This window comes from Theobroma cacao, chromosome 2 (assembly GCF_053813885.1).
Source record: "Theobroma cacao isolate CCN51 chromosome 2, ASM5381388v1, whole genome shotgun sequence".
NCBI lineage: Eukaryota > Viridiplantae > Streptophyta > Magnoliopsida > Malvales > Malvaceae > Theobroma > Theobroma cacao.
In genome coordinates, this window is record NC_142640.1 from 49,886,264 (window position 1) to 49,912,413 (window position 26,150).

The following is a 26,150-nucleotide window of genomic DNA, read 5'->3' on the forward strand; positions in this document are numbered from 1 at the left end:
GATTAATATAAATATATTATTTAAACATAGACAGTCATCTTAATGAAAAAAACCTAAAATTATATATTTTGATATAAGATTTGGGGATGTTAAAGAACAACTTAAAAAATAAGCATTCGAAGGCTACGTCTAGATCGATCATTATAAAGTGAGTAAAATCCTCTTTTAAATCGAAAAAAAATATATGATTGATTTGCAAGAATTTGAATTGAAATTAAAAAGAAAAATCTGTTTGTAGCATCAAGTATTTTGTACTGTCCCGTCACTTGGAGTTTGATTATGAAATGATTTATGGAGTTTCACTAGATGAGTTATACACGGTTGGAAAGCTACATGAGTGTATTTTCTAACGAACTAAATGGAAGTGGATTCCGAGTTTTCTATGCAAAGATATGATTTTTTTTTATAAAGACAGTGCAAACTGCCTAGCAGCAACGCCAAGGGCAATTTTGAAAATTTTTTGCACTTTTCCTACAGTGAACTAAGATTTGAGATTTATATGGATAGAAAGCTTATCAAGTCTAGTTTCCAATACACTAAACGAATCTTGTTTTTGAGTTTTATAGCTTAAGATATGGTTATTTTAATGAATGATGTACAAGCTGTCCAGATTTATGATTTAAGAAAATTTTGATTATTTTGTGTAGTTTCAGATGATAAACAGATTTTAGAGAGTTAGATGGTTGCTAATATGTTTAAATGATTATTATTAGGTTTTGATTATTTTGGGAGGAAGCGAGGTTGTTAGAACGAAGAGAGATAAGTATATCTTCACATATCTTGCCTGTTTTGAAACTACTATATATGTATATTTCTTAAATAAAATCAAGTATCTTATTTCATTATTTCAATATATGCAAAAGAAGGTCAAGCATATGATTTTTTTTTTTGTTTTGAGCTTAATAATATGATGAATATTAATTTATGAATGATTTGGTTTACTCATAAGATGGAAAATTGGATTTTCAAATGATTTGAGTTATACATATGACGAATATTGTTCTATGAATGCTTTGGTTGATTTATGTGATGAATATCAATTTATGAATGAAAGAAAACCTTGATTATCTTTAAAGAATGTTTTAAGAGCTACGAAATAATTCATAGTAAGTGGAATAATCGACACCAGAATTAGTTCTACGGGCCTGCTAATGGGATAAAATAGTTAGCAAATGGCCCTGCTAACGGGATATAATAATTATTAATGATCATGAAAATGATTAGTTGATATGACTCTTATCACAGAATATAATAGTGACAATAGCTAAGATGATGAAACTTTACGAATTTGAAAAATTGAATCTATAATTTGCTAGAATAATATTTCCAAAATGATATATGATGATCAATAATTTAAGAACTCACGATGTTATCTATTTTTGTATATAATGATTCTTTAACTATTTGAAAGCATGATTTAATGAAATGCCCTTGAATGATCTATATGTTACATTGAAAACAACGCTTGATTCGATTGGGTGTGTGTGGCTATACTTGCTGAGTTGTGGTTTGCTCATTCCTTTATTATATTTTGTAGATAACTAAAGATAACAACCGTAAGATCGTGAGAGCTAAGAGAATAAATTGAGAAATTTATCCTACTGTCAAGATATTATTAATTACTTTAAAATGCATATTATATATAATGGATATTTAAATTTCTAAATGTTTATTTATTTTTCTTGAAGACGTTAGTCGGATCTTAATCATTAATTATGCAAATATGTTGAAACAAAATTATTATTATAACTTCAATTTTGGACTACTATAAGTATGATGAAAGGAAAGGGTTCGTGTTACTTTGAGATCTAGTCTCAAGATAATGGCCGTGTCATGACTCGGTATTGAGGGGTGACAGTTTCTTTGTGTTGTATCTGACTCTGCTGGAGAGCAGAAAAAGAAGAAGAAGACGACGACGTAGAAGAAGACAACAGTTTTCTTTTGTATTTCCCAGTTAAAAATTATGCTAATTAACCTGAAAAAATACAACCCTTTCAACAATTGGGCACAACCCTTTTATTGCCAACAAGCTGGATGGAAATAAATTGCTGAATAAATTAGTTAAGGAAAATGGGACTGATAAGACTAAAACTTGGGAAACTGGATGCTTGAACCACATCTAGAACTTGGTAGCAAAGGGCATTTGATGAAATCTGACCCTGAAGTGTCCACACACAAGTAAATCTGATAAAGCTGGCTGTTCCGGGATGAATCAGTGTTGCATTCTATGCCAGGAGTAAAGCCAACTGCTTCTTTTATAGCATCCTCGATGTCCTGCAATTCATAGAATTCATCGTTTGGTTTGATTCCTGCAACACGAACCATTGTTAGAAACAGCCTCATGAATTGTTTCGAAAGCTCCTGGATATCTCTGAAATCAAGCCTGTACCTGCATTTGTCAGGGCTTGGAGGAAGTTAGCCTTCTGTTTCAATTTGAGAGCTGCTTGGAAGTACTCACGTTGGTCAAGCTCAGACTCTGAGCATGTCCCATGTTTTACCCATTCATGCGTCCAGAACTTGGTTCCATCGTTGCTAGGACAGGAAAGGGTCGGCCATTCCTTTTCCAAGGTGCCAATCAGGTCTGAAATCTGTGAAGAAATGGGGTGATTAAAACAGTAATTCTTTAAAGCTACGAAAGACGTTTGACCAAATCGAAGCAAGAACAGTTCAATCCAAAGTCGAAAACGTGCTGCTTCCTCGTGGTGAAACATGACAGGTTCGGCGGTCCAAGCAACGTGGAAGGTGACCAAATGCGTATTTATAGCTGTTATCTCGTGTCTTAAACATTAATCTAATCTGATATCATCATCGTTTGCAGATCTGAAGCTTAACTTATATTACTTGGTAATGATCTGATTGCAGCATTAAGACAACTTGCACCACCCAAGGCCCGTAGGCATGCATGCACCCATCTCCCCCACTAGAGAAAACTAACAAAGCAGATTCTTTTCTTACATCAATCAAGCCTGGGGTTCACATTTTTTCCACTCCAAGTAGATTTGAAACAGAATTCTTGTTCTTTTTCTCTATTTCTTGAGCAAGTGGGTGCCTAAAATTGCTCTTAAAACTTAAAAGCTAAGTCTCCCCTTTATATCCTACCAAAAGCTAAATGATAATGAGAATTTGGTTTGGAAACTTTTTTTATCAGTGAATAATGTTTAATTAATATGTGAAATTGTCTCTTTTTTTCATTACAAAAGATCAATTTTTTGACCAAAAAAAATTTGGTTGAAAAGAATCGATCAAAATTTTTCAATAGATTTTCATCCAATTATTGATAATTTTTTAATGAAAATTTAACTTTTTCCAACAAAAAATGTCCATTTTTTTGTAGGGTTATAAGAGCCTTGAACACCCCATCTACTATATTTATATGTAATAAATGAGGATTAAATTAGTTAGCAAGTTGTTATTTAATGTAATGATTATTCAACGCAAGAAAAATACGGACAAAATCAATGAAATAAAGAGTTAGATATTGAATTGATTCCATGATTTTTCATGGAATCAAATATACAAATAGATATATTTGTAAACTTGAATTTATATTTTTTTTTCCATTTTGTAATTGTAATTTTAGTCTTAATGAAATTGATAATTCAACTTAAATCCAAAAGAAATTAACCAATGAAGATTTTTACTCTTAATTTTTGTCATAATCATATTATTAATCATAAAGTTAATTATTTAAATTTCTACCCAACCTCAATTAATGTGTTTTAATTTTTGATAATGACAATGTGAAAACTTAACCCTTACAAAGTTTTCTAGCTTTGATGTTAATAAATGAAAATCCTTCAAACCCCCCAAGAAAAAGAAGCAACACTTTTGCTTTTGCACACGCAAAATCTTCCTTCTTCCGTACAACTCTACATGCGTTGTTTCTTGATTGTGTTATCCCTTTATAGCTTTCTTGTATTTTTCAAGTGCTCATATTGTTTCTAGATGAAACTTCCATCCCTTTCTTCGATTTAATTATGAAATCGTGATAAAAAAAAAATCTCGTATAAGTTAAATTACGAATATTTTAATTTTTCATTACGATTTAATTTAAAATTAAATATTCTTTTTAAAAATTTAACAGTAATATACCTCAGATCTGTCAAAACGACTGTTGGGATCACAATTGGAAGGGTAGCCACCGTCCCTGTAGTTAGGCCAAAGTCCATGGATGCCAAAATCTGCTGCAGGCTTTCCTGTCTTGGGGTAGCAACAACTATGTTGTTTTGTATCACAATAAGCTCCAGGCCACTGCATGATGATCCCAATATCCAAAAACATGAGCTTGACGAAAAATTCAGGAATATGAGCAAAGGAAAATATTGATATCCCATTGCAAACAAATTGAAACTATCACTTACTTGCTGAACGAAGTAGAAGAAATCAAAATCTTGTGAAACACAAAGAACTGATAGATATTGCAGTACCAAAAGCTTGATAAAGATTGAACATGAGTTGGGTTTCATCTTTCTTGGGATGTTCTTGATGATCTTTTTGTTTCTCTCTCTCTCTCTCTCTCTCTCTCTCACACACACACACACACACACAAGTGATAGACAACAACTTTGTAACGATCAGCTTTGGAGTTAAGAATGAAATTGAAAGTGTTTGCTGGTAGATTGAATTTATAGGCCAAAAAGGGTAGGTTTAGGACAGAAGAATATCCAAGACAGCATATGCTTGTCAATGTATATTACTTTAATGCATTGCTTCCTTGTTTTAAACTTATCTTCAACACATTTTTTTTTTGCACGATGGCCCTTCTTCCAAGTCTTTGTTTTTGCCCTTTTCCCATTCTGATTTTGATATGTTTCCCTGATCTGGTCTTGGCCAGGAAGCCGCTCTTTTTGTTAATAAATTAAGCACTAATCCATGAGAAAAGAACCTCAGCAATGTACCTATCAGGATTTAGCAGTTTGGATTGATGTGCAAGAAATGGTAAGTGCTAAAAGGTTTCAGTCTTGTGTTATTAGGTTGTTATTTTGGTGCTTAGTTCATTGGTTTGGACGAAATAATTCAAGGGTGGTAGTCCTATTACGTGCAAGTCAACAGTCTGATAACACATACACATGGCCCGTCAAGGCAAAGAGGCCAAGAGAAAATAAATTGGAATTATTATGCCATTACTCCCCTTTTCCATTATTTTGTTTTTCTTGTTTCTCTCTTGGATAAGTTCACATTGAGAAACGGTATGTACCAATCACCAAAGAGCCTTATAGACCTCGTAATGGTGATTATTTTACTTCTACTTAGATGGTTTTTGGACCTTGCTTTATCTTGTGGCACATGCTCTCTTTATATTTTTGCTTGTAGAAGTTCATGAAGCAAATGGAATAGTTGGCTTAAAGACATATATTACATATAATTGCCAATAATTACGTAAACTAGACCAAGGAAGCAAGGTCCAAACACCATGCCAGCTCTAGAACTATATTACCCCTATTTTGAGCTCTAAAAGGCTAGCTGATCTCTCAGCTTGCATTGTGGTCCTTGATCTACATGAAAATCCATGTTTTTTCACTTGTTTGCTTCTCAGGTGCAAACACAATCCACCGTCCTCTCCATTGCGTGCCTAACATTACAAATAATAAATGCTGACTCTTTTTATTTCTTGCTGTTAATAGTTTTCTTTAGTATCCTATTTGATGTCTCTTTCATAATTTTACATCATATATCTAATTTGTTCATTCAAGAACTAATGAATCGATACGGTCCTTGATCTCGTTGGCTCTTTAAAAACTTTGTTTCGATGAATTCTAGGTCTAACATGAAAATAAGGTGTGATAGAAGAAGAAGAAAGAATTATACTAGTAATTGCATTAAAAGAGAAGGAGAAAAAGAGTTGATAAATGTTCACATTAATGCTTTTCAAAAAAAAAAAAATGTTCACATTAATGTTAGACAGGTATAGAAGGAGGCAATTTTCCAGGGAAACATGGCCTCTACCTTACCCTTGCCTAACTCTAAACTGCCTGAAAGCTTCCTATATCTTTACCCTTGTCCTTTGTTTCTCGAGATAGAATTTGCCTAAATAAACAGACCAAAAACAAAGAAAAAGGAGGCAGGATGGACCCAAAATGGAATCAAACGTCTGATTTATGATACTTAAAAACATTTTGTTCTTTCCCCTCCTTAAGGAAATAAACTCAATCCTAGTAAAGCTGGCTGTTTGCCTGATTAATCTGATTTGATACTCTCTAGTTTATCTACCCTACCTGTACCCAGTTTCGTTCATTGACAGCGTCTTTAATGCTCTCCAAGCTGTATGAAACTAAAGACCACCCTAGATTTGTTACAGCTGTAAGGCTATCAAAATCATTTTTGTTTTTCTTGATGCAGTTAGGAAGAGTGCAGAAGGGTGGATCAATTTGCATGGGGAAGTAAATTAGAGTTGTACAGTTTCTCTTTTTCATTACACAATTGCTGCTTGAGCATTGTCTACTAACATTGTATAAATAATTGCATCCTTATCAAACTAAAGCCAGGAGAGAATTGAGGAAATTAGCAAGTTTCCTGCTATGCTGTTCATATTTCCAAGATTGATTTTCTCATTCCGAATTCTTCTTTCAAGTTACTGGAAGACCGAGTCTTGTAGAGCCATCACCAAAGCTAGTAGTATTTAATTAAAATTAAGAGAGCTGTTGATGAAACTAAGTAGATTTCACATTAATGAAATTTCAGGTATCAAATTCCAAGCACTAGCAGATACAAGGATAAGCTGATAACTAGTAAAACGAGGAATTTAAAGAAATACAGATCCTATATATATCAGAATCTAAAAGGTGGGAAATTCAATCTGTGACCCACATTTTCCTTTAGGAAAAACAGGGCATTCGATGAGGTTTGACCCCGATTTGTCCACGCACAGATACACCTGGTAAAGCTGGCTGTTCCCTGATGAGTCTTTATTGCACTCTATCCATGGCGTATACCCTGTTCCTTCTTTTATAGCATCTCTAATGTCCGCCAGGCTGTAAAATTTCCCATTTGGATTGATTCCTGCCACACCCACATTTGTTTTTCTTAGAAAGTACTGTCAGAACAAAGTGCAGAATCTGAATTGGGAGATGCTGTAAGGTATGGATTACCTGCACTTTGAAGACTTTGAAGGAGTTTGGTTTGTTGCTTTAAGCCCAGAGTTGTTTCGAAGTAGTCGTGTTGATCAAGGACAGACTCCGAGCAGGTACCATGTTTCTCCCATTCATGAGTCCAGAAGCTTTCTCCATTGCTGCTAGGACAAGATAGTGATGGCCAATTCTTCCTCATGCTACTGATGAGGTCCGAAATCTGCACATTGTCAAACAGGTTTGACTATGTACTGTGTCCAATAAAGAAAAAACTATCACATAATAAAAGAAGAAACAGCAGGAAATTAGCAAGTTTCCTGCCAAATTTACGGGAAAAAATGGAAGGTAAAACGTTTATTCTGTGATTGATGAGTTGTATATGCATTAAATTCTGTGATTGATGAGTTGTATATGCATTAAATGTTCTCTAATCTGTCATAAACTTATGGCCGGCTTGGACTCTTTGGTCTGTCATAATCCGAACAAATCACTGGGAGACAAAAACTGGAATTATAAGATCAAGATTGTTAGGATGTTTTAAGTACCTCGGATTCATTGAAGGGATTGTTAGAATCACAATTTTGAGGGTATGATCCATCGTTGTAGTTAGGCCAAAGCCCATGAATGCCAAAATCGGCTGCAGGCTTCCCTGTTGTAGGGTAGCAACAACTGCTCTTGTCTGAGTCACAGAACGATCCTGGCCACTGCATGCAGAGAGTAATTTACAATGAGAAATGAACAAAGGAAAATCAAAAGAAACCCAGCAAAAAAAACGAAATAAACAATCAAAACCATGCACTCACTTGTTGAACAAAGTAGAAAAAATCAAAATCTTGAGAAACACCAAGAACTGCCAGGTACTGGCAAACCAAAAGATTGATCAAGACTGAACACTTGGACTTCATCTCTTTTTCCTCCCTCCCCTCACAGCCTGCTTTCTCTTTCTCTCAACTAATTAATGGTTGATTGGTTTGATGATATGTAACGTTGATAATAAAGCTGTTTTTATAGGCAAAAGTGGAAGGTTGCAGACAAGGAATCGGGAGCCGGATATGTTGAGGTTGTTGTCTGATCGTAAATAAGTACAAGATTGCGTTATGTGTGTAACATTTCTCATATGATTGGACTGTGTCGGCTCAATGCCTCAATCTGTCCTATGTTCATATTAAAAGGTAAAAAGGAGGAAAGGAAAAAAGAAGAAACAAAGAAAGAAAAGAAAAAGAGGAAGAGGAAAAAAAATAAAAAGAAAAAAAGAAAAAAGGTAAAAAATTGTCCATTGATTTCTTATAGCACCAAGGAACTATTATTCGGTGATTTTTGCATATTTGAGCATTTTGTTGGACTTTGTTCGATCTAATGGGGAAGGATTGGCTGAGGTCTCTTAGACGAGGTTTTCTTTTTTTGATCCTTTTTAGGTTGTTTTTATAGTAGTTTCACTTTGTTACTTTCTTTTTACTCTTTAAGAGAGAAGTTGAGTCTCTTTTTATTCTGTGATTCCCTTGCTTCTAGTCTATGATCCTGCTTGTAACTGTTTTGTTGGCACAATCGTTTTTTAAGGGCCTTTCGGGTTAGGATATGTGTTTCATTTTTTTTTTTCATTGCTTCTCTCCATTAAAGGTATTCGATTTTTTTCTTTTGATGATTTCTCTTGTTGCTTTGATATTGGTTTTAAAGGGAAGCTAGGGTCTTTTTTTCTCTGCTCTTTAGTTGTTTTTTTATGTTCTTGTTGCTCATTTCCTTGTAAGCCTTGTTTTTGTTTAGGGGTCATCTTTGAGTTTATGCTCGACATGCTTTTTGGCTCAAGTTAGGATCTCTCTCATTATTTATATATATATATATTTAAAAAAAAGAAAAAAAAAGGAAAAAAGAGTGGAAATATAGAATAGGAAAAAAAAAAGAAAAAGGAAGAAAGGAAAAAAAGAGAAATGACAATAGAAAAAGTGGAAAAAAAAAAGGAAATCAATAAAAAAAAAGGGGAAAAAAAAGACAAAACAAAAGAAGAAATAAAATAAACAAAGAAGAAAAAATAAAGGAAGAAAGGGATTAAGCTCTTTGTTGTGTCAAGCAAAAAGGGAAAGGGAAAGAAGTTGTGATTTCTCCCTTACTGGGGGTGTGATGGGTTGAGAGTTAATCTTGAAGGTTGAGGAGGTCAAGAATTTTTAGGATTATCAAATTGGTTGATTGAGAGGTAAGGAAGGCATGTTTGGGGGCTCACTGGGGGGTTTTTCCACTTAGGGAGGAAGGTGTCTTGAGCTTTTATTTATTGTTATTATTTTTTTTAATGTCTCTTTCTGTTAGTTCTTTTTTATTTGAGTGTAATTTTTCTAGTTGCTTGGATGTTTTCTTAAAAGATTCTCCTTGTTTGAGTAAGGGATTTTGTCATGAATGCTTTGGGATGAGAGGATTTTCGAGGAGGGAGGATTTCCTTTTTCAAGGTTGGGGGCCTTGTTTTCTTTGGGTGGTTCTTTTGCTAGTCTTTCGCAGATTTTCTCTACGAGTTGATGGGTTCTTGTGTCCTCTTTTTGGATGATGCATTGACTCTCCCTTGCTTCAGCTTTACAAAGGACTTCTTTGCATGAGTTATGTTCTTCAGGGTGTGTTGGTATGGTGGGGAGTGGGGATGTGTTTCGGAAGTTCTTGCGTTGAACCTATGATGAATCCAATGCTGTCTAGGTTGACTTGTCTAAGATACTGTGGTTAACGCTGCCAATAAGGGTTTTTGTTGATGATACGATCCCCTGGGGTTTTTGTTTATGTTCTGCGAATTGCCAGGCTGCTTTTAGATCAGGGGTCTCTTGGATTCGATTGTTTGGACTCTGTTATCCGTTGGACCTTCTTTTTGGTCCTCTTGTTATTCGTTGCCACTAAGTTTCCGTTTTAAGGCTTTTCAGTTTGATGATTGGTGCTACTTTTGTTTTGAATGATCTTCTCCCATGTTTCTTAAGTGATTCTTTTACTGTGTAACTTCTGATGGTACGAGTAAGGTTGACTTCACATGATAAGATCCTTACTGTGGGAGTTTTTTCTTGTTTGTTGGGAAAAGGGTTTTGTTATTTGCAATTGAATAGAATTAGGGCAATTTTTGTTTTCTGGCACCTCTTCTTGTTTATGGTGCAATGCTGCCAATTTTTCTTTGGGCAGATTCTTTTTGGTACAGGTGTACAGGTTCCATCCAGCTTAAGCAACTATTATGCCAAGAGTCTTTTAGGCAATTAAGACAAAAGATTTAAAGTGGCGGGTCGAAAGGTTGGCTCAATAAAACTCCACCTTTCAAAAAAAAAAAAAACCCATTCTTCAACTTTTTTGGCATGTAAATATGCACTCACCATTTTAATTCACATCTCCTAATTTTCTCTTCTTCTGACCAAATTTTCAGAAACGAGTTGGCCAACAAAATTTTTCTGTCCTTCTTTAGTACCTTATGCGACATCCCATATATAATTATGCGTCACATATTCTGTCTTATATTATCAATCAAAGACCTTTAGCCTGTAAACCCTGAACTCAAAATCGTGACTTCCATGATTGGAACACGTAAGCTACCACATTCATGATTATTCTCAATCAACAAAGTCAAAGTAAAAGTCTTGGGTTCATATTTTATTTGAGGCTTTGAAAATTGTATGGTCCTGGCAAAGCTGCCAATCAATTATTAGTTTGAGAGTATACCATTTTTCTTTCCCCTTCCGCAGCACCAACACCTGCAGTTGCTGCTGGCCGACATGGATCAAACAAGACCACCGTTCACACTATACGCACTAAGGGTTTTTCACTTCTCCTCGTCTTCGTCTTCACCCATCACATTTACCTACAAATTTTCCCTCACCGGGTCCGGCTGAGGAGGCCCTTTGTGAACTTGACCATAACCCCAAAGGGAAAGAATCCATAAATGAACATTTACTCGAGTTTCATGGGAAATACTATGTATATATGCTGAATAAATTCAATGGATTATCAAAGATTCATGTATTTTAGAATTGTAGCAAATAGGTATATTCAATCAATTTACAAAAATGGTAAGTGATTTGAATTTAGTAAGGGTGAGTAATTGATTAGTTCAATTGATTCGGTCCGTTATAATTAAAAATAAAATAAATTAAATATTTTTAAAAATCGATCCAAATCGATTAAATTTAAAAAAAGACCGAACCGGTTGAATATTGAATTAGTTCTCGATTTTGGACAAAAAAATAGAAATTTTGTCACTTTTATCTTTTATAAATTACAATATTAACATTTATAAATTTTATTCATAATTATATTTTTATTCTTTAATTATATTTCATCCACAATCTTTTACTATTTTGATTTAATAGTTTTAATTACTTAAACTCAATTTTGTTACACTTAGTCTTTACATTGTTATTAAAATAAGAGTCACGAACAATTGGTAAAGTTGTGAAAATTTTACCATTCAGCTTTGATGATATGTCATTTTGATGATTAGCCGGCATGAAGGCTGAATTTAGTTATAAAATTTTAATACCATTGTCGATTAATCAATTTTGGAAAACATAGACTGCATCTGCATGCATGTAGTTCACAATTTTTGTAATGGCCATTGGCTACATGCATAATAAATGATAAAATTAGCAATTTTCTCGTTTTAGTGTGGATATATATGGCAAACTAATTATAATAATCATATACAATAAATCTAATTTGCGATACAAATAAAAGTAATATAATAATCTCTTTCACCTATAACAATTTATTTGATTCAAAATAAAATAAAATAAAACTTAATTGAATGTAATAAAAAATAAAAAAAATAAAAATTTATTTGAATTTTTATGAGATTACATATTATAACTTTTCCTTATTATTACAAGGGAAAAAAAAGGTCTAATTAGTTACTAATCCAGCTCAACATCAGGAATGCTGTACAACAGTAGCTAAGTTTGCCACTGACCAAATATGGCTTATGGAAGACAAATAACTGGAACTGGAATCAACCTAGGCAGCTCTTTAGTCCTTGGATGACACAAATCGTGGCCAATTAATCTTCAGCTGGAACATTGTAGTAGTTGGTAGTAGTTCTCCAACAAGGCAACATTGGGAGGTTGTTCTTCACCGGTGATGATTACACATTTGAGTTTTATGATCTGTGTTACCAGAAATCGCCACAAGAGCACTTTCCATCTCTGAAGTGATGGAATCGTTGGACATCTCTGAGAATTATCTGCCTATCGAATATTTGCGATATGAGTTTAGCAGCAGCATGGCAATCCCCACAGACCCGGAGGTTCTTCACCACACGAATTGTTGATCCAGGGGGAGTGTTTAACAGCCCATACGCAATGGCCAGTTTTTCACTATGATATCTAAGTGAAATTTCTTTCTCTTCTTCTCCCATTTCTGGATGAAAAACTAGAGAAGTATCAGGTACATAGCCAACCATCTTCAATTCCTTCATTAACTCATCGAGCGCCTTATGCAGAGATGTTGAAACAGTATTCACCCCGTCCCCAGAGAAGAATTCATGCACCACATTGTCCACCTCTATAGAGCTACAACCAGGAACCTTTACCACCCCTCTATCTTTCATCAATTTCCTAAGGAAATCCACATCTTCCCATCTCCCAGCTCTTGCACACAAGTTGGACAAGATTACATAATCTCCACCATGAGAGTCATCTAATTCAAAAATTCGTTCAATCACCCTCTTTCCTAATTCCACATCACCATGACTACTACAAGCAGCTAACAATGTTCGCCATAGTATTGGTGTAGGCTTGATAGGCAATTCATCAATGAACTTATAAGCCTCATCTATGCGTCCTGTTCGACCAAGTAAATCCACCATACACCCATAATGCTTAATACCAGGAACAATGCCATACTTATTGGTTATACTAGAAAAATACCACCAACCTTCCTCCACTAGTCCATTATGACTACAAGCATATAAGAGGCCCAAAAATGTGATCTCATCAGGTTGCACCCCTGCCTTTCTCATCTCTTCAAACGTTTCTATGGCTTTATAGCCCTTCCCATGAGTTGCAAATGCCACGATCATCGCTGACCAAGCTGGTGTATCTCTTAAAGTAATGTTCTCAAACACACAAACTGCGTCCTCCAAGCTGCCACACTTTGCATACATATCAATAATCGCGGTGCTTACTTTAATATATTTATCAAACCCGTGTTTATTAACATATTCATGTATCCACTTCCCCAAATCCAACGCTCCTAATAAAGCACAGCAAGACAGAACACTTAACATGGTAACATCAGTAGGCTTCAAACTCTTAACTTGCAATTCACGAAACAACGACAAGGCCTCATTTGGTCTGCTACATTTAGCATAACCAGTAATAATAGCATTATAAGAAATAACACAAGGATCCAACATCTTATCAAAGACTCTCCGAGCCGAATCCAAATCATTACACTCAGTATACATACTAATAAGGCTTGGACATATGTAAATGTTATGATTAAGCCCAAGCTTAATCACAAGGCAATGAATTTGTTTACCTTCTTCCAAGGCTTTAGAACTCGAACAAGCTTTAAGAACAGATGGGAAAGTGTAGTCATCAGGCAGGAAACCAAAGGAAAGAAGCTGAGAAACGAGGGGGATGGCTTGGGTTGGGGTATTTGAACGGGAATAGCCACGAGCCATGGTGTTGAAAAGGACAATATCAGGTTGGGAAACTTTGTCAAATACTTTGTGGGCATATTCCATGGAGGTAAAAGTTGGGTTCTTGGTACAGAAATTGATGAGTTTGGTAAGGAAAGTGATGTCATTTTGGAGATGGGTTTTGATTGCAAAGGCTTGGATTTGCTTCACTTCTCTCAAAGAGGCGCATTTGGGTAGAAGAGAAAGAGGGTTTTGTGGTGGGTTTATAGGCTCAATCGTTGAGATTTTTCCATTGGGTTTTGAAGGAGGAATTGAAGTTATCGGAGTTGGGGCTGCTGCCATAGCAACAGATATGCTACGCTAGAAAGCAGAAATCTTTTTGTTTTAAAGGTTTTGTGGAGGGAAGCCTAAAGAAGTAAAGATAAGAACTATACCCCTTTTTTAATGAAAAAATCCGATACATTCATGGATATTAAATTAAAACCTTCTGACCATTCCAGCTCTGCCACGTAACTGATTTGTACAATCCTTTGGTACAAGTAACATACTCTAAATTGTGCGAAGAAATTGAACTGAAAAAGGCAAGGCAAACATGCGAACATGGACCCTGAGTTGAGTGGTTTTAGATTCCTCGGAGACTCCGTTTTTAGGGTTCACTTATGTTTTTTTTTTTTTTTCTCTCTTTCCCTCAGATATTTTTGATATTTCGTCGTCAGTTTGTCTCTTCCATTCTTTAAAAACATGTGCTTTCTGGTAATTCCCAGAGCTTTTATTTTTATTCTCTTCTTACCATTTGTTTATTTTTGTCACTTTATCTTTTCTGGGTATCAACTTTTTTTCCCAATTTTAAACTTGGCAATGGTGTTTCAATGCTTTCTTGTTTCAGATGGTTGCAAATGTTAGTGGGTTGTGTTTCATTGCATCTTCAGATTCTTTTTTTATTTTTATTTCTATTTCAAGTTCTTGATTCATGTCACTAGGAACTGATGCTGGGTTCTGATAACTGTAACTCAATGATTGTTTCATCATTTGTTTGATCATTTACTTTAACATTGATGTCTGGTTTTTTTTTTCTGCTAATTGTTCTTTACTGTTAGAGTTTATTTATTTTTAACTATGTTTAATCTTTCCTGGAAAAACAGATGTAATGCGTAGTTACTAGCTATAGACTCATTTCCTCATTGTTCCGTGCTTTGCTGTAAACAATTCGAAATGACCATCAAAGAGAGGCGATATTTTGAAAATGTTTCACAAAAGAAGAAGATCGTGGTGTTCGAATCTCAGAAAGAAAAGTTGATTGAGGCTGCCCCAGAAGAGCTGCTTGTGCAGGGAGGTCGGAGGAAGAAACAATGGAATGGAACTACGCATCAATGGGATGCTGCACTTCGTGCAAATGGCAGCCAAACTGCTGAGCTTTGGCCTCAAAGGTGTGAGGTAGGGAGACAAGTTGAAGATGAAAGAGTTTGTCGTAGTGAAGAAAGGTTATTGGTTGAGGGAGGCAATAATCGTCTGTTGATCCTTGCGAACTCTGCTGAATTAATGTCAGAATCTGAGGATAGTTTACGTAGAGTACATGTAAATCGTCAAGGTTATGAAGGTTAGTACCTCAAAATTTTGGAAAATTTTCTGGTTAGTTTCAATTTTATCAGGTGTATGACTCATGTTATGTCGCTAAATATCCTGTTGTGTTTTAGCAGATGTAGGATAAGTATGAAACAGAGCAAGTGAAGATAGTTTTGTTATAACAGTAGGCTACATATTTCTGATATGCATTGACTTAGTTTATATACATAGCAAAACTTAACAAGTAAGCTTTGAACAGTAGCTAGGCACAAGAATACACACTAATCATCACATAAGTCATTCACTAGATGCATAGTTATCATAATTAGACAGAAGGCTAGCTGTCTTAATACAAAATGGTCACGTATGGTCCTAAGGTTAATAGCATGCACTGATGTGGTTTTCAATGCAAGTTCTATTTCAACATATCCATCATCAATGTTAGATTCTACCATGGAGGCTCAACATTTGGAAGAAAATGTTAATGATGTTATGGCTACATATAATGGTACAGCTCTCCAACAATTCATGGCTTTTGACCCAGCAAAAAAATTCATGGCTTTTGTGACATGTTTATCTAGTAACACATTTTCACAACTTCTTCTAAAAGTATCTGGGCTTTTTTTTAGATGAAAATTGGGATAAAGTTGATGAAGTACCCTTAATTGCTCATGAGAGAAACAAGAAGGGAGGATCTCATTGTGAAGGAAAAGTGCCCCGCTTAAGTCAAATTCAGCGTCAAGCTTGCCTCAAAAGCCAATCATTGCAACAGAGCATCCAAGAGGACACTTGTGGGTGCATGCAAAGAAGTAAAACTCGCCTGACTCAAATTCGCCGTCTAGCTCGCTCAGGAAATCATGTTCTAGGGAAAGAGGATAGTGCAGGATGTTCACATGGCAAGTTGCCAGGAGGGATAACTCGCCTGAGTCAGATTCGGCGTCAAGCTCGGTCTACAAACAATTGCTCACTGCAAGAACGAACTGAGGAGCATATGCACGGGCATTTAGATTGCCAATATCATGAAGGTAATTTATTAGGAGATATAGATAGGACTAGGAAGGCATGCATGAATTAAGTGTTTTTAATTTTGGGATAGCAATTCTTTTTCAACAATGGATGCTGCTAGGCAGAAACTGGTGCTTAGTGGTAGGCACTTAGCATTATAGAAAAATATACCTTTGGTCACCTTCTACCTTGTATCACCTTGCACTTACCAACTGTATCCAAAGTTTCTCCAGGCAGAGCAGGTGTATGATCAAGTTTTAGATTTCATGTTAGCTGCTTGCTTATTTTTCCTGGTTCCCCTGTATTTCTATCAGATCTCCAGAAGGTAGATGCAGCTGCAGAACAATGTGCAAAGCTAGACAGCTGCCAAGTGATTGGAACTTCTTCCTCCTCTTGTTCTGGTAACAAGTTCCGGAGCTTTTCATCCAATAGTTCCTATATGCCTGAAATTTATGAGTGGTTTTTGTAATCTTTGAATTATTGGTTGTGGATTTGGTTTCAAGAAGTAGAAAGGAAATTTAAATAGAGAAGTAGGTTCAGGCCTTGAAATTGTGGATTTTGTTATCTTGGTTTGAAGAATGAGCATAGACACTTATAATTTAGAAAGTCGTGCCAAGTTATGCAACCTGAGCCGGTAGCAGGGAGCTGGATGATGATCACTCTTTGCTCAAAGGGGATAATATCTGTAACCTGTTGATTCTTTATTCCATGACCTGATAATTTCTGCTGAAAAGGGATAATTTCACTGACCTGAAAAATTTAAACGTTTCAAAATTAAAAAATATATATTATCTCCCTTAATATGATATTAGTAGAAAAGTGTGTCATTCCCCACTGCTTTGAAAAAGCATCCGGTCGGTATTGCTAGTTCTTCAAGCAACACTGCCATCTTTTTGACAAAATCTTGCACCATTAGACTACCAATAGTTAATGACTTAATGATTCTTGTTCCTTTCATAGTTTCCGTTTTAGGTGTAAACAATTTTGGCACTAACATTTCAAGGTCATTAACAGTAAATGCAGAAAATGTGGACAAGATGATATTTGAGAAAGGAACACTACGCTTAAGCCAATTAAGACGCAAAGCTCGTTTGGGAAATGCTGATTTGGTTGCAAAGAGAAATACTGGATAGCTGTAACGTATGCATATATTTTTAGCTTTTAATGCAATAAACATCATTTGCTTACTCTTAAGTCATTAATAGCAATACTTTTAATGCAGCATTTGCAGAAAGAATTAATATGCGAGTTCAGCCTGGATTTTTTGGCTAAGAAAGTAGAGGTAAATCCTTCAGCTTCCATTTGGAAAGGGTTCTAACTTTCCCCGTTTGCTTTTCCTCGTTATAACTCATGTGTTATGCATGGAATCATGGCTAGTTAACTCAATGCTATAGTTGTCATTGGCATGCTCTGAAACCAAGATTCACTTTCAACATAGGCTAAGCTCAGACATATAGTAATGAAGAAATGCATCCCAATGAAATATCTATTGCAGTGTGATGGAATTAGCTAATGAGTTGGATCAAAGTTCTATTCGTTAGATATTTAGTTGTTTAAATTTTCTGATGCTAGGCAATGCCAATCTAAGCTGGTGCACATTTGCATCAAAAGGAGGGGAAACTGGAGGTTAGTTCTAGGGAGGGAGTTGCTTGAGTTGAAAGCAGTTAAGATAGTTGTGTTACTTTAAGGTTCTATGATCCTTAAGTTGACTATTTGATCAGGTTAGTAAGTGAAGATGATACAGTGGCCAGCCTACAAGAACTTTATATTTATTCATGCTTCCAAATTGAGAAATTTTGAAAACTTTTTCTTTCCTTAAGTTGTATATAGAAGGCACTTTTTTACCCTTAAATTCCACTGCCAGCATTAATCTTAATGTCATCTGCTTCAGTTTGCTCGACCAAGCTTTCAGTATTTACTGCCTATAAAATCTATATCGAAGCATCTAACATCAAAAGTACATGCAAACAATTTTAGCTACATAAACTTACCATCTAATGTCTATTACATTACATCATGTGCCTTAAAAATTTCAGTTTGATTTGGATGCAGAAGAAACTTGTAAAGAAGACATTGCCTTTGTGTCTGAAGTTTGAGGTTAGAAGATCAAGGGGCTTCAAGCTGTGTCCTTAGGCTATACTGCATACACTATGCTTATTAGATTTTAACATTGACAGATATCATAGGGAAATTCGCAATACATTTTGAAATAGAAATACATTGAATCATAATGACCTTTCCCTCTCTCTGTACAGCTAAGATAGTTGTTAATACTTTGTTTATATATGGAACATATCTTTCTCTTTCCTTTTACTTGCTCTGCAATTTTTAGCTTCTATGTTTTTCCATGCTGTGGTTGGTATAGGAACTTTTTGTTTGATCTCAGATTGATAACTAATCATCTTAACTTTCTTTCAATTCTTGCATGAACTCTTTCCAAGGATTGTTCCTGCAACATCTCCTTGTATGCATTTATTACTGCTATGAATGAGGCAGCTACCAAAATCCCGACAAGTATTATCAGTTTGAACCCAAAGTTTCGAGCAGCTTTGTTAATATCAGACATAAATGTTCTGCTTGTCTCATTGCTTATTGCATAGACTCCTAACAAGGATTGATCCTTATTGATCCATATACATATACTATTGTTTGTCTGACTTTTGTTCTGATATCTCTCATCTTATTAATAAAAAGCTTGGGTTACTATCCATGTCAAATGATTCATAGATGGTTAACAATTTGCTTTACGGAAATGAAGGCTCCCACTGCACTTATAAAAGACCTAGCCACCAAAATGGTAACAATTATTACCAACTCGAACTTAAATTTTCAAGCAGTTTTGTTAGTTTTAAGGTAGCACAGGCATGTTAGTAATATAGAGGCAGTGACACTCAAGAATGATCCGATGAATGCCATCACGTAGGCGAAAAATGGTTTGTTTAAGGCAACAATGACAGTGCTGATCACAAGAGCTGTTCTAATGATGATACTTAGAGACCTGTTGTTGCGGAAGAGTGATTTTTCTTCAATGGTAGTGACAATTGGAATAGTTATAATAGCATATTTTGTGAGGTGATTGATTAGAGTAGTTTATATTGTTATTTTTGTGCTGATCTTTTGGATAGGATGGTTTAATGGCACTTGAGACTTTAGATGTTCTCCATACGTCAAGTAGCCTGGAACAGCCATTGATCCATAGCTGATGGTGCTTCTGATGAAGCAGACAAGTAAAACCTGCAACAAGATAAAACACAACTTGAAAGATGAGATGATGTTAATACAAAACAAGATTTTGTGTAGTTCATACTGATAGAATCCAAGACAGATTTTGCAGGAAATAGTCTCCAAGTAGAAGTCTAGAATATTGTTTCTTGCCTTAAAGAACCGGCTTCTGTCTTTCATTGAATTGCCTAATGTGTGGAAAACTTACTGCCCATGATAACAGAAGGTAAACATGCATATAGCAGTGGGCATTTCTCTCCAATTCAAAAGCACATTGCTTTCATGGAACCCCACTTCGTTCACCGCTCCAACCCAAAAGATGCAAACAACAAGGATAAAAGAAGCTAAAACCCCACCTGCAAAAACATAGGCAAGCATACCCAAACTCTTCAACTATGTAGTTGGCAGAACCACGTGGGAAGTCAGTAGAACAAAGGCTTGCCTTCCTCCAATTTTCACCCCGGCAACTTTGAACCCCATGTTTGGAAACAGCTTGTTTAGGTTGTCACCTTCTAACATCAGAAACTCAACTGCAACCAGGTACAGCTCAGGATATATGAACAGCGATACGATTGCTCTCCCTTTGTATCCAAAAGCATGCTCACCTATATCCGGATAGGTTTTGATGAGGGGATTAAAATCCATGCAGCGTCGAAGTAGTCCTGTGTACCAACAGAGAACAGCTACCAGGATAAGAAGCAATAAGCGTAACCATCCTCCTTGAGCAAGTGCATATGGAATTGACAGTATTCCTACGCCTGAGAGAAAGAGTAATGAGCTTGATCATTACAGTATTTCTAAATATTGACCAATGAAAATGGAAGTAAAGGATTCATGCCGTAGACATAATTATTGGGACTATGTCGTTATTTGATGAAGCTGTTCTATCACTTCCTAGGTTCCTATTCTAAAGATGGTAATTCAAATTCTTTGGTTTCTTCATATACTGTAAAGAAACAGAAATTAACCTTGTTTATCAAGACCATGTATAAATTTTCTTACAACATGAGGACGAGAATATTAGCATAAAGACATGAACACAGCACTTCTGTGAAGACCTGGAAAGCTTGTGACAAATGACCCTGGCCCTCAGGAGCTACTATAGGAAAGGGGAACGTGATATCCGGACTAGTCATCCAAGTAAACTGGCATAGTTTAGGGTGCCTTTGAATGCTTACTTTTCTGCAACTTACCCTATGAATTTATCCTACACATTTAATATCAGAGAAAGAGAGAAACCTGATAAGGCATTGAGCCCATTGAAACAAGTTCTAAGGAAGCTTGTGCCTCTGCCTTGTTGCTGTGGCTGTGGAAACTCATTTTGGCTCTCTAATTTCTCATCAGATTCAGCAACAAGGCAGAGGCACAAGCTTCCTTAGAACTTGTTTCAATGGGCTCAATGCCTTAACAGGTTTCTCTCTGCCTCTGATATTAAATGTGCAGGATAAATTCTTTTCAAAAAAAAAATTTCTCATCAGCTTTCGAGATGTCCATCTTGTGCCACTCATGAACCCACAATGTATGTTGCATATATATGCATATAGGAGGTGTGTTGAGAAAAATCAGGAAATTAAATATTATAACGTTCCCCATACGATTAAAGGCCTGAATTTAAGGATATCCAAGCTCAAACTTGAGAGGCTTTCAATGAGTCAAAGCATTACAAAAACCTCCAGCTGCTTCTCTACATAATGCCGCAAAAAACAGCCTCCTGCACACTTTAATCATGCTTTAAACGAATCCTGTCCGTATCTCCCTCGTAGATTGATCGTGTCTTAAGCAACTCCCGACAGCCGTCAATGCAAAACAGATCAAGAATGTACATAAATTCCTGTCTCCAGTGTCCAAATTAAGATAGACTTCACTCATTGTCCACCGCCACCATGTAGACGCAGAGTTCCTTTTCTAGTCAGCCTCCTTCTGAAACCATAATCCACAGTTCATGGCTTGTGTGACATGCTTATCTAGTAACACATTTTCACAACTTCTTCTAAAAGTATCTGGTTTGTTTTTTAGATAAGAATTGGGATAAAGTTGACGAAGTACCCCTAATTGCTCATCAGAGAAACGAGAAGGAAGGATCTCATTGCGAAGGAAAAGTGCCCCGCTTAAGTCAAATTCAGCGTCAAGCTTGCCTTAAAAACCAATCATTCATGCAACAGAGCATCCAAGAGGACACTTGCGGGTGCATGCAAAGAATTTCATACAACTCGCCTAACTCAAATTCGCCGTCTAGCTCAATAGGGAAATGGGAAAGAGGATACTGCAGGATGTTCACATGGCAAGGTGCTAGGAAGGATGACTCGCCTGAGTCAGATTCAGCGTCAAGCTCGGTCTACAAACAATTGCTCACTGCAAGAACGAACTGGGGAGCATATACTATGCTTATTAGATTTTAACATCGACAGATATCATGGGGAAATTCGCGATACGTTTTGAAATAGAAATGCATTCAATCATGATGATCTTTCCCTCTCTCTGTACAGCTAAGATATTTGTCAATACTTTATTTATAGATGGAACTTATATTTCCTTTTCCTTTTACTTCCTCTGCCTTTTTTAGCTTCTATGTTTTGCCATGCTGTGGTTGGTATAGTAACTTTTTGTTTGATCTCTGATCGATAACTAATTATGCGCTTTTCCCCCTTTTATATCTGCTGAAGCTTGATCTCCACAAAACTGGATGGAATGAAACTCAGATACATGTTTTTCCTATCTTAACTTTCTTTCAAGGATTGTTGTTGCAACATCTCCTTGTATACATTTATTTCTGCTATGAATGAGGCAGCTACCAAAATCCCAACAAGTATTATCAGCAAGAACCCCAAGTTTTGAGCAGCTTTGTTAATATCAGACATAAATGTTCTGCTTGTCTCATTGCTTATTGCATATACTCCTAGCAAGGATTGATCTTTCTTGACCCATATACATATAGTATTACTTATCTGACTTTTGTTCTTATATCTCTCATCTTACCGATAAATAGCTTGGGTTACTATCCACTTCAAATGATTCATAGATGGCTAACAATTTGCTTTATGGAAGTGAAGGTTCCCACTACACCTATAAAAGACCCGGCCACCAAAATGGTAACAATTATTACCAACTCGAACCCAAATTTTTGAGCAGTTTTGTTAGTTTTAAGGTAGCACAGGCATGGCAGTAATATCGAGGAGGTGACACTCAAGAACGATCCGATGAATGCCATAATGTAGCCGAAAAATGGGACGGTTAAGGCAACAATGACAGTGCTGATCACAAGAGCTGTTCTAATGATGATGCTTAGAGACCTGCTGTTGCCGAAGAGTGATTTTTCTTCAATGGCTGTAGTAATTGGAGCAGTTATGATAGCATATTTTGTGAGGGGATTGATTACAGTTGTATAGATTGCTATTTTTGTGCTGATCGTTTTGATAGGGAGGTTTAATGTCACTTGAGACTTCAAATGTTCTCCGTACATCAGGTAGCCTAGAACAGCCATTGATACATAGTTGATGGTGCTTGTGATGAAGCAGACAAATAAAACCTGCAACAAGATAAAACACAACATGAAAGATAAGATGATGTTAATACAGAACAAGATCTTGCGTAGTTCATACTGATAGAATCCAGGACAGATTTTGCAGGAAATTATCTCTTCCCCTTGCATCACTAAGTAGGAAGTCCAGAATATTGGTTCTTACATTAGAGAACCGGCTTCTGTCTCTCATTGAGCTGCATAATGTGGGGAAAACTGAATGCCCACAATAACAGAAGGTAAACATGCTTATAGCAATAGGCATTCCTCTCCAATTCAAAAGTACATTGCTTTCATGAAACCCCACTCCGTCCACTGCTCCAACCCAAAAGATGCAAACAACAAGGATAAAAGAAGCCAAAACCCCACCTGCAGAAACATAGGCAAGCATACCCAAACTCTTCAACCATGTAGTTGGAAGAACCACGAGGGAAGTCAGTAGAACAAAGGCTTGCCTTCCTCCAATTTTCAGACCGGCAACTTTGAACCCCGTGTTTGGAAACAGCTTGTCTAGATTGTCACCTTCTAATATCAGAAACTCAACTGCAACCAGGTACAGCTCAAGATACATGAACAGCGATACAATTGCTCTCCCTTTGTATCCAAAAGCATGCTCACCAATATCCGGATAGGTTTTGATGAGGGGATTCAAATCCATGCAGCGTTGAAGAAGTAGTCCAGTGTACCAACAGAGAACAGCTACCAGGACAAGAAGCAATAAGCTTAACCATCCGCCTTGAGCAAGTGCATAAGGAATTGACAGTATTCCTACGCCTGAGAGACAGAGTAGTGAGCTTGATCATTACAGTATTTCTAAATATTGACCAATGAAAATGGAAGTAAATGATTCATGCGGTAGACATAATTATTGGGACTATGTCTTTATTTGATGAAGCTGTTCTATCACTTCCTAGATTCCTATTCTACGATGGTAATTCAAATTCTTTGGCTTCTTCATATACTGTAAAGGACAGAAATTAACCTTGTTTAATCAAGACCATGTATAAATTTTCTTACAACACGAGGAAGAGAATATTAGCACAAAAAAATGAACATAGCACTTCTGTGAAGACCTGGAAAGGTTGTGACAAATGACCCTGGCCCTTAGGAGCTAATATAGGAATGGGGAACATGATATCTGGACCTAGTCATCCACGTAAACTGGTATAGTTTAGGGTGCCTTTGAATGCTTACTTTTCTGCAATTTGCCCTATGAATTTATCCTGCACATTTAATATCAGAGGAAGAGAGAAACCTGATAAGGCATTGAGCCCATTGAAACAAGTTCTAAGGAAGCTTGTGCCTCTGCCTTGTTGCTGTGGCTGTGGAAGCTCATTTTGGCTCTCTAATTTCTCAGCTTTCGAGATGTCCATCTTGTGCCACTCAGGAACCCACAATGTTGCATATATATAAGAGGAATAGGTCGATGTTTGTTGTTTTGATGTTGACAAGTATGCACATCCATTATTTTCTTCTATTAGAATAAATTGCTTGGTTTGTGGGAGGAGTGAGTGAAGATGAGTAGATGCCCATTCAACTTTAACAGGAAAAAGCATCAGAAATGTGGGGTGATATCCTTGGCTTAGGGTGATAATTACAATGCAGCTTTCAAAAGGAAAAACCCACTCACATGCTACATTTAATGTTTGATATATCTTAGTTCCTTTTCTTTGAGGGTTGTTGTTGTTGGCGGAGGAGATAAGGCCTTTCCTGTTTGACTCATGCAACTTTCATGCATCCCAACCTATATGTTGAAAAGATTAGTCCCTAATGGTAACCTCTATCTGCTGTTCCACTAAATGAAGCAGCTGTTTATAGAACTTAAACATTTCTCCATAAGCTAATTTTAGCTATAATTGGGTGCTTCACACATGAATTTATAATGCAGAAGGGATATACATTTTTGTTCCAGTCTTTCCAATATTATGTGGCAGAATCTGAATCTATCAGAGAATTAAGCTGGGAGGACACTGCAGGAAGACTAGTCCTTACCATCATAATTTAATTCCTACCAGAATAATGTTTTCTCCTGGTGAATGCTAAAAGATGATTAAACTATTTCAGCGTCAAGCACTAAAAATTTAGCCCCACAACCCTGTAATTTCTGCATTTTCTTTTGACATTGCTTGCAATCAACTCTCCCAGTAACTGTCATGCAAGTTTTTTGGACTACCTTACTCCTGGAAAGAATGATTCTGAAAAAAGTATCTGAAATGACTTACCAGGAAAAGCATGTACATCAAAGGGATGGGATATACCAGGAAAAAGTTGAATTCAATTCAAAGCATTTTATTGACTTTAAATCACAATTTTGATGACAGAAAACAAAGATGACAACAACAACTCTAGCTTTATGGATTGAATCAGGATAACATAAAAGCCTGCTGAGGGTTTAGGATAGCTTGTGTAGTGAATGCAGGCTGCAAATATGCCTGCTCCAAATGAACCCTTCCGCTCAGGGATATCGCAGTCAAAAGCTTCATTAAGATGATTTACTGACAAGGCTGAATCAAACCTTTTCCCAAGTCTTTCATCTTCTGATATTTTCCAAAGGGGAAAGAAAGGAAAAGATCACGCAATCCACTCCTATCATTCAACTACAACGAACAACCTGACTAGGCAAAACAGTGTGATCCAATATTCTTATCTCTATGGTAACATAACTACTATGTCAAAACAATCCTACATCAATCTTTTGTGATGTGAAAGTCAAAAAAACTACCCTTCCCCTTTTTCCATAGATGATAAGATCATAACATAATTATTTTGCCAGCTTTTAAAAAAGGGCAAATAAATTGGAAAAAAAAGTTAAGTGTATTCTTTGTGGATCGGGTGCTTTATCTGATTGCTGAATGGTTTAAAACTTTGAAGAATGGCAGCATCTCAAGCAACCAAAAAAGGCAGAATAAATAAAAAAAAAGAAGAAGAGAAAGCAAGCTTTGGTATTCTAACACGAGGGACGATTGTGCTGTCTTTTGTATTAATTTTGCTTGGTGGAAAGGGATATTAAACATAAAAGTTCACCTACAGAGTAAAGAGGGCTTGATCATGCTTGTCTTCTAATGCTAGTAGAAGTACTTTTTGATATACTTTACCCTACTGCATCTCCATCATGTACGTAGCAAAGATCCATTGACAAATTTTAATGCACAAATCATAATGTGTATAAAGGAAAGTAAACAAAGATCCATTG

General features: G+C 36.1%; 5 protein-coding genes and 1 pseudogene across 15 annotated transcripts; 1 reads left to right on the forward strand and 5 right to left on the reverse strand.

The window, feature by feature from the left end:
* Window positions 1–1,918: 1,918 nt before the first annotated feature.
* Window positions 1,919–4,616, reverse strand: LOC18610390 (ribonuclease 3-like). The gene is made up of 4 exons (XM_007046018.3): window positions 4,362–4,616; window positions 4,093–4,251; window positions 2,390–2,588; window positions 1,919–2,309 (listed from the first exon to the last, which is right to left on the reverse strand). Exons 1-4 carry the CDS (start codon window positions 4,464–4,466, stop codon window positions 2,086–2,088), a joined length of 687 nt encoding a protein of 228 aa, XP_007046080.3. The 5' UTR covers window positions 4,467–4,616; the 3' UTR covers window positions 1,919–2,085.
* A 2,026-nt stretch (window positions 4,617–6,642) lies between these two features.
* Window positions 6,643–8,053, reverse strand: LOC18610391 (ribonuclease 1-like). The gene is made up of 4 exons (XM_007046019.3): window positions 7,871–8,053; window positions 7,613–7,771; window positions 7,089–7,287; window positions 6,643–6,999 (listed from the first exon to the last, which is right to left on the reverse strand). The coding sequence occupies exons 1-4, from the start codon at window positions 7,970–7,972 to the stop codon at window positions 6,776–6,778; spliced, it is 684 nt and encodes a 227-aa protein (XP_007046081.3). The 5' UTR covers window positions 7,973–8,053; the 3' UTR covers window positions 6,643–6,775.
* A 3,767-nt stretch (window positions 8,054–11,820) lies between these two features.
* Window positions 11,821–14,255, reverse strand: OTP85 (Pentatricopeptide repeat (PPR) superfamily protein). The gene is made up of 2 exons (XM_088803724.1): window positions 13,548–14,255; window positions 11,821–13,259 (listed from the first exon to the last, which is right to left on the reverse strand). The coding sequence occupies exons 1-2, from the start codon at window positions 13,990–13,992 to the stop codon at window positions 12,178–12,180; spliced, it is 1,527 nt and encodes a 508-aa protein (XP_088659850.1). The 5' UTR covers window positions 13,993–14,255; the 3' UTR covers window positions 11,821–12,177.
* LOC18610393 (uncharacterized) lies at window positions 14,218–18,928 on the forward strand. Of its 11 annotated transcripts, none has more exons than XM_088803729.1 (8): window positions 14,219–14,403; window positions 14,793–15,247; window positions 15,659–15,721; window positions 15,843–16,238; window positions 16,533–16,619; window positions 17,233–17,358; window positions 17,441–17,500; window positions 18,255–18,928. In XM_088803729.1, the coding sequence occupies exons 2-6, from the start codon at window positions 14,863–14,865 to the stop codon at window positions 17,349–17,351; spliced, it is 1,050 nt and encodes a 349-aa protein (XP_088659855.1). In that variant the 5' UTR covers window positions 14,219–14,403; window positions 14,793–14,862; the 3' UTR covers window positions 17,352–17,358; window positions 17,441–17,500; window positions 18,255–18,928. The 11 variants fall into 11 exon arrangements, with proteins under 11 accessions (XP_088659861.1, XP_088659858.1, XP_088659859.1 ...); XM_088803725.1 differs by having other exon boundaries at window positions 18,271–18,928; XM_088803728.1 differs by having other exon boundaries at window positions 18,274–18,928.
* An 11-nt stretch (window positions 18,929–18,939) lies between these two features.
* On the reverse strand, window positions 18,940–20,952 carry LOC18610394 (amino acid transporter AVT1I-like; annotated as a pseudogene).
* Window positions 20,953–22,203: 1,251 nt separating this feature from the next.
* LOC18610395 (amino acid transporter AVT1I-like) lies at window positions 22,204–24,368 on the reverse strand. Its single transcript, XM_007046028.3, has 3 exons — window positions 24,213–24,368; window positions 23,124–23,731; window positions 22,204–22,966 (listed from the first exon to the last, which is right to left on the reverse strand). Exons 1-3 carry the CDS (start codon window positions 24,328–24,330, stop codon window positions 22,454–22,456), a joined length of 1,239 nt encoding a protein of 412 aa, XP_007046090.3. The 5' UTR covers window positions 24,331–24,368; the 3' UTR covers window positions 22,204–22,453.
* Between the last annotated feature and the right edge of the window lie 1,782 nt (window positions 24,369–26,150).

Bases quoted from the DNA above. Each gene is read 5' to 3' on its own strand.
- OTP85 (XM_088803724.1), bottom strand. From the start codon at position 13,992: ATGGCAGCAGCCCCAACTCCGATAACTTCAATTCCTCCTTCAAAACCC. The intron at 13,260-13,547 runs GTAAACAAATTC...GTGCTTTATTAG, and splicing joins TTCTAAAGCCTTGGAAGAAG to GAGCGTTGGATTTGGGGAAG.
- LOC18610390 (XM_007046018.3), bottom strand. From the start codon at position 4,466: ATGAAACCCAACTCATGTTCAATCTTTATCAAGCTTTTGGTACTGCAA. The intron at 4,252-4,361 runs GTAAGTGATAGT...ATCATCATGCAG, and splicing joins TCTTCTACTTCGTTCAGCAA to TGGCCTGGAGCTTATTGTGA. The intron at 2,589-4,092 runs GTATATTACTGT...ATTTCTTCACAG, and splicing joins GTCGTTTTGACAGATCTGAG to ATTTCAGACCTGATTGGCAC.
- LOC18610395 (XM_007046028.3), bottom strand. From the start codon at position 24,330: ATGGACATCTCGAAAGCTGAGAAATTAGAGAGCCAAAATGAGCTTCCA. The intron at 23,732-24,212 runs GTTTCTCTCTTC...TCTGTCTCTCAG, and splicing joins TGGGCTCAATGCCTTATCAG to GCGTAGGAATACTGTCAATT. The intron at 22,967-23,123 runs GTAAGAACCAAT...ATCTTGTTGCAG, and splicing joins ACAGAAGCCGGTTCTCTAAT to GTTTTATTTGTCTGCTTCAT.
- LOC18610391 (XM_007046019.3), bottom strand. From the start codon at position 7,972: ATGAAGTCCAAGTGTTCAGTCTTGATCAATCTTTTGGTTTGCCAGTAC. The intron at 7,772-7,870 runs GTGAGTGCATGG...CTCTGCATGCAG, and splicing joins TTTTCTACTTTGTTCAACAA to TGGCCAGGATCGTTCTGTGA. The intron at 7,000-7,088 runs GTAATCCATACC...TGGGTGTGGCAG, and splicing joins TCAAAGTCTTCAAAGTGCAG to GAATCAATCCAAATGGGAAA.
- LOC18610393 (XM_088803729.1), top strand. From the start codon at position 14,863: ATGACCATCAAAGAGAGGCGATATTTTGAAAATGTTTCACAAAAGAAG. The intron at 15,248-15,658 runs GTTAGTACCTCA...CATCAATGTTAG, and splicing joins AAATCGTCAAGGTTATGAAG to ATTCTACCATGGAGGCTCAA. The intron at 16,620-17,232 runs GTAACAAGTTCC...GGTCATTAACAG, and splicing joins TTCTTCCTCCTCTTGTTCTG to TAAATGCAGAAAATGTGGAC.